Below are 12754 nucleotides of genomic sequence, written 5' to 3'. Positions count from 1 at the left end.
CCTCCGTGAGGGAGCCGTTCAGTGAAGACAAATAAGAAGGGTGCAGGGGAGGTAGGTGGCAGTGGGACCAACCCCAGGCTGTCACCCAACCTCTAACCAGACCACAAAAGAACCAGGATCAGGGCCCCTGAAAACCAGGGGCTTCAGTAGGGGTGTGCTCTGCTAATCTCCAGCTCTCAGCCTTCTAAACGTTAATCATATTAGTGTGTTAGACTACTGCTACACCCGGAATGGACAGAATTTTAACGTGTCCTTTTACCCTTTAACAAAGACCTAGTTTAAACACTGAACTGAATTCCTGGAACCCAGTGACAAGAGAGGGAGGAGTGATGAGCAAAGGGGTCAAGACCATGATGGTGAAACCCACAAAGACAGCTGACCTGACCTGACAAGGGGGAATCGTGGACCCCAAACTGATGGCTGAGAGGCCAGCAGGGGCCTGGTCCAGACCCCCCTGAATGTGGTGTCAGTGAGGAGGCCTCAGCAATCTCTAGTTCCTCGGGTAGTACATCAGTGTTTACCATGGTGTACGAATGGACTTTGGGAGCCCACTCCACATGGAAGGACACTCTCTCAGCCTGGACACATGGGGAAGGGCTTAGGTCCTGCCCTGGATGAAATGACAGACTCTGGAGATCCTCCATGGAGGGCCTCATGCTCCCTGGGGAATGGTGAGGGGATTGGGTGGAGGGCTGGGGGAGGGGCAAGGGAGGAGCAGTGGGAGAGGAAGCTGGGATTGACATGTGAAGCAAACATGTTTCTAATTTAAATAAAAACATATATTGGGCTGGGCAGTGGTGGTGCACACCTTTAATCCCAGCACTCGGGAGGCAGAGGCAGGCGGATCTCTGTGAGTTTGAGGCCGGGCTGGACCGATAGCCTCCGGAACAATACAGAGAAACCCTGTCTCGTAAAAACCAAAAAAAAAAAAACCAAAACAAAACAAAAACATATATTGGAAAAAAAACCAAAGACCTAGTTTGATCATTTATCTTAGCATTCTAAAAAGGAGCTTAGTAGCACTGTGAATAGACACTTGAAAATAAACTAAAAAGAAGAGTAAAGAAAATGCACAAAGGAAGAAACGGCCAGAAAGAGAAATGGAGGTGACAGTACATTAAGTTTAGTCCCCAGGACAATGCTCAGAGTACCGACAAGGTCCTTGCGTATTTCACTCATATAGCCTGCTGTCACTTCTACTTTTTTACAGTGTATGTGCGTGTGTGTATGTATGTGTGGGGTCCACATGTGCGGTCCAGAGGGCAACTGGTGGGGTCAGCTCTCATTCCACCTCATGTGGGTTCTGGGGACTCGACTCGAGGCTTTGCCTGCTGAGCCACCCCGTTCCCAGCAGTGTTGACATTGTATCTATACTTTCCCCTTTTTTTTGGTTTTTGTTTGTTTGTTTTTTCAAGATAAGGTTTCTCTGTATATTCTTGTCTGTCCTGGAACTCACTCTGTAGACCAGGCTGGACTCAAAACTCAGAGATCCACCTCCCCGGCCTCTCAAGTGCTGGGAATAAAGGTGTGTGCCACCAACATCTGGCTACTTTCCCTTTGTGAAATAAATAAAATTATAAATACACTGAAAATGGAAAGCTCATATCATGTAAGATCTGGAAATGTGACTAGCAGGTATCTTTGTTGCAGGTAGCTGGACAGAAGCTCTGGGATAGACAATCACATATCAGACTGATGCTGGCTATCATAGAAACTAAATTTTCAGACTGGAGAGATGGCTCAGAGGTTAAAAGCACTGGCTGCTCTCCCAGAGGTCCTGAGTTTGGTTCCCAGCAACCACATGGTGGCTCACAACCATCTGTAGTGAGATCTGGTGCCCTCTCCTGACCTGCTGGGATACATGCAGACAGAACACTATACATATAAATAAATAAACCTTAAACATTTTTTAAATTATGTTTTCATACCTCCAAAAAGTGAAAAAATTTAATTAAAGGAGGAACTATTTTCTCAAATATGCTAAAGTGAAAAATTATCAAATTTTCAAGAACCTCATATGTTCTGAGTGTGTACAAAAATAATAATCTTATCTACATGTTTGTGCACATGTTCGACTCAAGGGGACCAGAAGAGGGCATCAGATGGCACAAAACCGGAGTTACTGCTGTGAGCAGCAAACACCCTTAACCTGAGCTATCTCTCTGGCCCCCTGAAAGTAATTTAATGAGGTAAAAAATTCTTTTAACTATTCACATTAGTGTGTCCCTATTCTTTTTCTTTAGGCCAGAGCAGACAGAGGAAAGGAAATTAAATATACATGCACTTTACATTTTTTGTTGTTTTGAGACAGTGTTTTATGTGGCTTTGAACTCACTCTATAGATGAGGGAATGAGGCTAGCCTTGAACTGATTCTCCTGCCAATGATGGGATTATAGGATTGTGCGCGTGTGCATGTGTGCGTGTACGTGTTGCTGTTTCAGCCCCAAATAAACACACAAGCACTATATTAACTATTAAACTGTCAGCCAATTGATAGGGTTTCTTATTGGCTAGCTCTGTCTTAATTATTAGCCCATTTCTATTAATCTAAGTATTTCCACCAAGGTCTTACCTTACCAGAGAAGGGTCCAGACCTGTTACTCCTTCCTCCCTACGTGGTATCTCTTTTCTTTTCTTTTTTAAAGATTTATATATATGTACTCTATCTGCATATACCACTTTATGTGAGAAACAGGCACCAGATCTCATTATAGACAGTTGCGAGCCACCATGTGGTTGCTGGGAATCGAACTCAGAACCTCTGGAAGGGCAGCCAGTGCTCTTAACCTCTGAGCCATCTCTCCAGCCTGTGGAATCTCTTTTCCAGACTCTTTCCACCTACCTTTCCCAGAATTCTCATCTCCTAGCCCCGCTTATCTTCATAATATACAGGACATCCCTCATAATGTGTGTGTCTGTGTCTGTTTGTGGTGTTGATTTTTTTTTTTTTTTGGAGGCAGAGTTTCTCTGTATATCCCTGGTTGTCTTGGAAGTCAGTGTGGACCAAGCTGTTCTCAAACTCAGATCCATTTGCTTTTGCTTCTCAAGTGCTGGGATCAAAGTCATGCACCACCATGATTGTTATATTTTATTACTTATTTGAATTTTTATTCCTTATTTATTTTGGTTTTCCGAGACAGGGTTTCTCTGTATTGTTTTGGAGGCTGTCCTGGAGCTCGCTCTGTAGACCAGGCTGGCCTCGAACTCACAGAGATCTGCCTGCCTGTCTCCAGAGTGCTGGGATTAAAGGTGTACATTATAATTTTTAAAGAAAACATGTAAAGTGTTTCTCAGCACACTTTCCCTACAGGAAATGAAAGTTGTAGAATAGGTACATGCTGAAAAAGCAAAGACTAGGCTAGTAACAACAGGTCCTATAAAAAACAATTTTTAGAAATTCTATACTGTTTTTAAAAGTCATGTTCCCAGCCAGGCAAAGGCAGGTGGATTCTGGGAGTTCAAGGTCAGCCTAGTCTACAGAGCAGAGTTCTAGGAAAGCTAGAGCTAATTACATAGAGAAACCCTGTCACAAAAAACATCAATCAATTAAAAATAAAGACATGTTCCCTTCCTAATATTTTAATAAGGTTTTAGATCCTCCAGTGAAGAGGCTCTGATCACGATCATTATTAGCACAGGCTGTTAGGACTTAATCTGGACTTTTTAGAGTCACTACAGTAAAATGGTTACAGAATGGATATCAGAGAGCTCAAAAGAAGGCATTTAAACAGACACGGTTAGCATGACTAACACATCCCACTACATACGCTTCCAGCTCCTGTTTCATCTTCGTGAACTCTTCCTTTGTCATGGACCCTTCCCCTTCGCCAAGCTTCTGCAGTTTTTCCCGAGAAGCATCAAAATCAGGTCTTGGTGGTGCTGGTGGAATCTATAATAAAATCAAAACACCAACTTTAAGGAGCTATCTCTTAGTTCCATTTATTTTAGGTGTGCACACACTTGCCCAAGCATGTATAGTGGCCAGAGACTAGCTTGCAGGACTTGGTTCCCCCTTCCACCATAGGGGACCCAGGGCTCACACTCAGGTCTTCAGGGCTTAGTGGCAGACATGTTTTCACCTGGCGAGCATCTTCTCAGCCCTGTTTCATGTCTTTCGGCCCTGTACCACACTATCTGAAGATGGCAGCTCCTGTACTCAGGAGGCAGAAGTAGAACGGCTGCCTAATACTTTTCAGGGCAGCCTTAATTGCAAAGTAAAGCCCTGCGGCAAACAAAACAAAACTCTGCATTTTGAAAATGAACATGAACTGAGGAGGGCTGGAGAGATGGATCAGCGGTTAAGAGCACTGGCTGCTCTTCCAGAGATCCTGAGTTCAATTCCCAGCAACACATGGTAGTCACAACCATCTGTAATGAGATCTGGTACCATGCAACACTGCATATATAATAAATAAATCTAAAAAAAAAATAATTGAGCACCAGACATACCAAAACTGAGATCAGAAAACTTCACTAGTTTTAGAAACTAACAATCTGTGGGCTCTTTTATACCAAAGAAGAAATATAGTATAACATTATGTTATAGCCCGTAGCTCAGGATGGCCTACAACTTGCAGCAAACCCTCTTGCTTAATCCCTCCAAGTGCCCAGCTCCCATAATACAATTTTTTATTTTTGCATTAGGGTAGTTCTTAAGGAGTAGAAAGATGGCCCAGGGGAAAAGGCATGGAACACATAGCCTGATGACCTCAATTTCTAGCCTATGTACACACCACACACAGTGGCTCGTGTCTGCAATCCCATGTATACGCTCCACACACAAACATGTACACACACATAAAAGTAAGCACTAAAAATAAAAAAAATTTAAGACAGTTCTAGTCAGGTATAGTGGTGAACAACTTTAATCCCAGAACTCAAGGAAGCTAAGGCAGGCTTTCAAGGCTACCTTGGTCTACACAGGGAGTTATAGGTCAGCTAGAACAACATAGTGAGGCCTTGTTTCCAAAAAGAATAAAATAAAGCTGCGTATACACCTTTAATCCCAGCACCTGGAAAGTAGAGGCTCTGATCTGGAGGCTAATCTGGTCTACAGAGTTCCAGGACAGCTAGGGATATCACATCTCAGAGTACCTGACTCCAAAAAAAAAAAAAAAGTAAATAAACAAACAGGAGTGATGGACTATATAATTCCATACTGGAAGGCTGTCCTGGAACTCAAGAGATCCACCTGCCTCTGCCTCCCAAGTGCTGGGATTAAAGGAGTATGCTGCCACACCTGGCTGGAATTTTTTTTTCGAGACAGGGTTTCTCTGTGGCTTTGGAGACTGTCCTGGAACTTGCTCTGTAGACCAGGCTGGCCTCGAACTCACAGAGATCCACCTGCCTCTGCCTCCCAAGTGCTGGGATTAAAGATGTGAGTCACCACTGCCTAGATGGATTTTTTTAAAGTAATGATTATAATCATACAGCAGAGGGTATTAAAAGGGGTCCAACACTAGAGAAATGTATCAGAAGAAGAAAGATTTTATTTAAAATTAGATGACAGCCAGGCAGGTGGAGGTGCACACATTTAATCCCAGCACTCTGGAGGCAGCAGCAGGTGGATCTCTGAGTCTGAGGCCAGCCTGGTCTACAGAGGGAGTTCCAGGACAGAGCTACAAAGGGAAATCCTGTTGGGGGGGGGGGGAGATAAGATGCGAGTGGTAATTAGTGTTGTATGAAAAATTTTCTTCAATAGAAAAAACAGTGGTGACACACTATAACCCAGCACTCAGACAGAGAGGAAGGAAGATCAGTCTATGGCCAGTTCCAGCTATATATGGAGTCCCAACCCAGCCTGAGTTACATAACACCTTAGCTCAAACACACACACACAATAAGCATTAAAAACTAGGTAACAGCCAATTGTAGTACATGCCAAAAACAAAATAAAAAAGGTAGTTCTCAAGCATGAGGCCCACCTTGGAAGACGAAGACAGCAAATGGGAGGGTAGGAGGAGGGCAAATGGGAGGGTAGGAGGAGGAGGGACAAGATTTCAGCAAACCCAAGGCCAGCTTTGGCCACATGAGATCTCTGACTCAGAAGACAGTGGCTGTGCTGCCCTGGGAAGCAGATAGTGGTTGTTTGTTTGTTTTTGGAGACAGGGTTTCTCTTTGTCACCCTGACTGTCCTGGAAGTCACTCTGTAGGGCAGGCTGGCCTCACACGCATTAACAGATCAGTGTCTCGTTCAGCCATCAGAGAAGCGATGGCCACAAACGCAGAGACCCACAACTGCACAGTATAGAGAGTGAGAGGCCTTGGAACACCCAGTCCTAACAGAGACGTCTTTACCAAAACCCTCCTCTTGGGGCTCAGGGAACCGTATGGAAGACGAGACCGTAAGAGCCAGGGAGGATGGATGACACCAAAGAAACAAGGCCTCCTAAACATAACAGGACTGACACACACAAGAATTCGGACATAGTCTGCACAGGTCCAGGCCAGACGGGGTTCCAGCGATGACAGGAGGAAGTAGACATGATCTTCCATCCCTAACTCAGAAGCTATCTTCAACTGCTACTTTCTTACAAAGGAGTCTCACTGGGTATACAAACCATGTTAAAGGGTAGCCCTAATGCCCAGCAGTAGACGGCCAACATAAAAGGAATTCAAGGGCATTTTTAGAGATTTTCTGAGTGTGTGTCTATGTTTTGTCTGGGCATTTTTAAACTTATTATCTTTTGCTTATATATCTTGGCTTCTAATCTATGTGAGAATGTCCACCCCTTCATTTGTTGTTTTACTGCTATTTGATTTCTAAGGAGAAAGAGAAAGAAGGTGTGGGGTAGGACGGGGAGGGAGGTAGAGAGGATCCGGGAGGTGGTGGAGGAGGGGAAACTATGATCAGAACATACTGTACGAAAAAAATCATTTTCAAGTTTTAAAAAGCCCAAGCAAATAGATAAATATTCATTGATTTTGTTTGTTTGTTTGAGACAGGTTTCTCTGTGAAACAGTCCTGGCTGTCCTGGAACTCACTCTGTAGACCAGGCTGGCCTCGAACTACTTACAGAGATCTAAATGCTAGGATTAAAGGCATGTATCACCACCACCCAGCTCATTAAATTTGTTTAATTAAAAAACATTGATGTGTATTCTTGTTTTGCCTGCATGTATGTCTTTACACATGTGTGCCTAGTGTCCAGAGGCCAGAAGAAGGCATCGGATCCCTGAAATGGAGTTCCAGATGATTGTGAGCTGCCACGTGGACACTGGGAACTGAACTTGAGTCTTCTGCAAGAACAGCAAGTGCTCCTAACTGCTGGGCCATCTCTCCAGTCCCCCTAAATAAAAAACTAAGAGGTAAACAAAACTCAAAGGCTTCACTTCTAATAATTTAGAAATAAAGTGACCAGACGCTCACTCAGCCCCTGCTTTAGTAGCCATGACAGGCTACAGAGAAGACACGTAGGCCTCTGACACAAGCAAACTCCAGATCCTCTGGCCTCCCTGAGTATAGGGTGAAAACTGAACACAAAGAAACTCCAGACGCCTGCCCCCTCCCAGATACTTGGTTCCTGGGAACTGTTTGGCCACAAAAGAAACCCCAGGGAGGACCAAAACCTCTCCTATAATCTCCAGGATATAGTTCTGAAATCTATTGGTATCTATGAACAGGCCACCTCAAGCAACAAGACAAAGTCATAGAAACCACAGAATGTTTCCTCTCAGACTAACCAATGAAAATAATTGGTACACGGGTACTTCATGCCACAATTTGACTTTGAAAAATTCTCCTAATTGTTCCCAAATGTCAACCAATCAGAAACCAACTTGTACCTATTGATGCAATCCTGCAACTTTTGTCTTTAAAACCTAGCAGTAGACAGGGAACTTCGTTCCCTCTGGAGGCTGCTGTGACAGCTAGTCAGACGGGGTCCCTGTCATGGCTGAATGAACAATTAAAACCTTGCTTTTGCAGTTTGGTAGTTCTGTCTTCCTGGGGGTCTCTGGGGACTTTGCAACTTGGGCACAACAAAAACATTTAAAAATAAAAATGAGAAAAGGGACAGAGTCAGAGAGCAGCAGGTGTAGTGTGGAGCTCGGGTAGAAAGGTCAATCAGACAATCTTAACCGATGAGGACTACTTAGTTTACTGTAGACAAAGTAGAAACCAGGCATCACCACACAAGAAGATGGGAGAAAGATGGAATCAGATTGTAAAAAGAAGACTGCAGTATTAGTCATTCACCAAAATCTAAGTTACAGAAAGGAAACACATGAGTCAAGGGGGTGCTGGCCCTCTGGAGGGAAACAGTTAGGCCATGATGGCCTCAAGGAAATCATAATTTCAGGACTCTGACTGTGCTCAGCAGCTGAGGAAGGATAACCACCTACTCTTGGTTACATCTTAGGAACCTTCTAATCGCTAGGTTTCTGTCCATTCAAGCGTCTAAAAACCAGTACAGTTTGTAACATTGCTAAATTAATCACCTACTCCAATACTAATTATCCATGTTTAGGAGAGCTCATGGTATAACTTTAGCACTTGAGAAGGAGAATCAAGATTGTTGCAGGTTCAAGATCACTGTGAACTACACACTGAGTTCCAGAACAGCAAGGGGCTAGAAACACTGTTTTGTTGGTTTTTCGAAACAGGGTTTCTCTGTACTGCTTTGGAGACTTGTTCGTTTTTGTTTGAGAAAGGGTCTTACTCCATGTAGCCTTAGCTGTTCTAGAACTCACTCTGTAGACCAGGCTGGCCTCGAACTCACAGAGATCCGCCTGCCTCTGCCTCCCGAGTGCTGGGAATAAAGGGGTGAGCCACCAACTCCCAGCCAAGGTTAAGCAAAAAAGTAGTTTTCAAAGTAAGGCAAGACAGCTCAGGATAAAAGGTAGTAGGCTAATGCCTCACAACTGGCATTTTTACAAATCACATCAGTTACTAAAATGTTATACAAAACCACCTGAGTTTCTAAAATGTTCTTAGGAAATGAAAACTCAGGCTGGAGAGACAGTTAGCAGTAAAGCACACAAGATGTTGCAGAAGCCAAGGTCAGTTCCTAATACTGTTGGGTGGCTTACAACCCCCATAGCCCCAGCTCCAGGGACAGCTGATGCCTCTGGCCTCCACAGGCACCTGTACTAACACACACACACACACACACACACACACACACACACACACACACACAGAATTTAAATAAGAAATGGAGAGATGGCTCAGGAGTTTGGTACTTTTCCACAGGACCCTAATTTGGTTCCTAAGCACCCATGTCAGGCAGCTCAGAAAGTTCCTGTAACTCCAATTCCATGGAGTCACGGATACACACACACATGCACTCCTAGATGCACGAACATTAAAAAAAAAAAAAAGAGCCGGGCCTTGGTGGCGCACGCCTTTAATCCCAGCACTTGGGAGGCAGAGGCAGGTAGATCTCTGTGAGTTCGAGGCCAGCCTGGTCTACAAGAGCTAGTTCCAGGACAGCCTCCGAAGCCACAGAGAAACCCTGTCTCAAAAAACCAAAAAAAAAAAAAAAAAAAAAAAAAGAAAACCTAATACTTACAATATAACCTGCATAGTCTTCATTTTCAACGAAGGAATCATGAAGCCAGATAAATTCTTCATGTTGTCGAACGACTGAAAATTCATTTTGTTTAAAATTTGGCAATGAACTCTGCAAAGACAGAAATTTTTTTTGAATAAAAGAAAAATTATCCATGGATCTTTGAAAAAAAAGTCAACAGGCACCTATTTATTGTACCATTATCATCACTTAAAAGTTACACTATTAGTTGGATGTGGTGGCACTCACCCAGAAGTCAAGAAGCAGAGGCAAGGCAGATGTACAAAGGGAATTCCAGGCCAGCCAGAGCTACATAGTCACACACACAGACAGACAGACAGACAGACCAGGCCAGCCAGAGCTACATAGTCACACACACAGACAGACAGACAGACCAGGCCAGCCAGAGCTACATAGTCACACACACAGACAGACAGACAGACCAGGCCAGCCAGAGCTACATAGTCACACACACAGACAGACAGACAGTCAGACAGACACACAGACACACACGAACCTAGATATTAAATTTATATTTAGGTTGTGTTAATTCCTAAAATCATAAGTAACCCCTCCAGTCTGGTTAACATACCCAGTCACAAGACAGGCAGAACTACGCAACCAAAATAAGCAAATAAATAAGCAAAGCAAACAAACAAAAAGTAACTTCCCTAAAATGTTCCAATCAATATATTACACAAGTAACAGCATTTCCAAAGGAACACAAACTAGAGTCGCACTTTACCTTCGTGTGAACAGTGAATTTGACTTTATCCCTTTCACTAAGAGCATCCGAAATGTCCACTTGCAGAGCAGCATCACTTTGGAGATCTACATTTATTGCTTTAAGCTAAAAAAAAGGGGGGGGGGAGAAAGCACAGTGTAAAGCAAATTTCTGTTTTTAAACATATGTGTCCATGTGCTTGCAAGTATGTATGTGCATCGTGTGCACGAAGGAGCCCACCAGGGTCAGAAGAGGGTGTGGGATCCCCGTGGAACTGAAGTTACTGGCAGTTATGAACTGCCATGTGGGTGCTGGGAACTGAACTAGGGTCCGGTACAAGAGCAGGAAGTGGTCCTAACCGATGAGTCACCTTTCCAGTCCCCTTTTCTCTTTGTAAAAAGACAGTAGGTTGGCCTCAAACTTGTGATCCTATCTTTCCCTCTGAGGGCTGGAACTAAAGGTGTGTATTACCAAACCTGGCTCTGCGTACTTTTTTTTTTTTTAAAGATTTATTTATTACATATACAGTGTTCTGCCAGAAGAGGGCACCAGATTGAATTATAGATGGTTGTGAGCCACCATGAGGTTGCTGGGAATTGAACTCAGGACCTCTGGAAGAGCAGTCAGTGCTCTTAACCTCTGAGCCACCTCTCCAGCCCCCTGGCTCTGCGTACTTTGATGTGACTTCATTCTTCCAACAATAACACAACACAAAACCAAAACAGAGGGATTAGGGCATGAACTCTCCCAAGGTCCCAGCACTCAGGAGGCTGAGGCAGAATGAGAAATACAAGACCAGTTGAACCCCATCATCAAAAATATAAGGAATCTTTTTGCTTTCTGGTTTGTTTTTTAATTCATGTCCAAGCCACTTTTAAAATAATTATTGTGGCAGGCTGGCTAAGGCTCCTAAAGGTATCTCTATCCAAATCTGCAATCTGTGAATGGGCCTTATGTGACCAAGAGGCCTTAGCAGATTTGAGTCAATTAAAGAGTTCTGAGATGAGATTATTCTGGTTCATCTGGGTGTACCTTTAATCTTTAAGGATAAACAACTCCACATGATGGGCCCAGCCCTGTGGAGGCAGAAGTGGGCGGGGCTCTGTGCTCTGTAAATTAGAGCCAGTCTGATCTAGATCAAGTTTCAAGCCAGCAAGGGCTTTATAGTTTTGAGATACTGTCTCCAAACAGGACCGACTAGTTCAACTGAGGGAAGGCAACATGACTGCAAACACGGGAGCGACCAGTAAGGCCTGGAGAAAGGGAAACAGGACTCTGGAGGGAAGATATTTGGGTTAATCCTGATTTATTTATTTTTATTTTATGTATGGGGCTAGAGAAATTGGTTCAGTGGTTAAGAGCACTGGCTGCTCTTCCAGAGGACCTGGGTTCAATTCCTAGCACCCACATGGCTACTCACAGGTCACAACTGTAACTCCAGTTCTAGGAGATCTGACACCCTCACACAAAAATGGTGGCAAAACACCAGTGCATGTGAAATACAAACATATTTTATGTGTGAGTGCTCTGCATGTATACCTACAGGCCAGAAGAGGGCACCAGATCCTATTAAGATAGTTGTGGGCCACCATGTGGTTACTGGGAATTGAATTCAGGACCTCTGGAAGGGCAGCCAGTGCTCTTAACTGCTGAGCCATCTCTCAGCCCTTAATACTGATTTCTAACTTACAGAATTATGAGAATAAATTGATGTTGATTTAACTCATTTGTGGTAATTTGTTACAACACCCAGAGCAAACTAGTACATTAATCATACAGGTTTTGGAATAAGTTTACATTTTTCTTTTTTCTTTTTTTACACGCGCACACATACACACAAGCAAGCACAAGCTGGGGTGGGTGGGGCAGGGTGGGGCGGGCTGTCAGGGTTGATTCTTGCGCATGGGAAGGAAGTGCTCTACTACTGAGCTACATCCCCAGCTCACTGTCCTCATCTTTCAGGTTTTCATTGCCTAGATTAGCATTTCCCAAACACAACTGCTCAGAGTCAAGCTGACACCAGGCGTGGTGGTGCGTGGCTGCAGTCACAGGCAGAAGGTACCACAGGACTGAGTTTGAGGCCAGCTCAGGTTACATGCTGAGCAATGGCCAGTCTGAGCTACACACCAGACCCTGTCCCTGAAAAGAGATTACTCCAGACTATTAAAGTTGTTTTTTCTTTCACTTTCCCTTCCTTTAGTATTAAATACAACTCTTGGTTTTTCCTTGTTCTCCGAGATTTCCCTATAACCCAGGCTGACCTTGAATTCAAGGACTCCTAAGTGCTGGCCTTTATAGGTATGATGGAATTATAGGCATCTACCACCATGCCAGCTAACAATTGTCATTTTGATTCTTCTATCTCTGTAAATATCCCTGTGTCACATAATGAATACTTATTAATCCAGTGGCTCAACCTTCCTAATACAGTTCCTCATGTTGTATCTATCACGTGACCCACATCCCCGAAATTATTGGTTTTATATTTATTTTTATATATATATATATATATATATT

General features: G+C 43.7%; 1 protein-coding gene across 3 annotated transcripts in view; it reads right to left on the bottom strand.

Annotated features, from left to right (window-relative positions):
- Snx6 (sorting nexin 6) overlaps positions 1 to 12754 on the bottom strand; it is a 44438-nt gene that overhangs the window by 19871 nt on the left and 11813 nt on the right. For 2 of the 3 annotated variants that reach the window (XM_040743084.1, XM_040743083.1), the window contains exons 3-5: positions 10259 to 10363; positions 9514 to 9624; positions 3769 to 3890 (exon numbers count right to left, since the gene is read on the bottom strand). In XM_040743084.1, the coding sequence (XP_040599018.1) occupies positions 3769 to 3890; positions 9514 to 9624; positions 10259 to 10363 (338 nt within the window). The remainder of the gene's footprint in view (positions 1 to 3768; positions 3891 to 9513; positions 9625 to 10258; positions 10364 to 12754) is intronic. The other variant, XM_040743085.1, reaches the window with a different exon arrangement.

This window comes from Mesocricetus auratus, unplaced genomic scaffold (assembly GCF_017639785.1).
Source record: "Mesocricetus auratus isolate SY011 unplaced genomic scaffold, BCM_Maur_2.0 Super-Scaffold_15014, whole genome shotgun sequence".
NCBI classification, from domain to species: Eukaryota; Metazoa; Chordata; class Mammalia; order Rodentia; family Cricetidae; genus Mesocricetus; species Mesocricetus auratus.
This window is presented reverse-complemented; position numbering and strand designations above follow the sequence as displayed.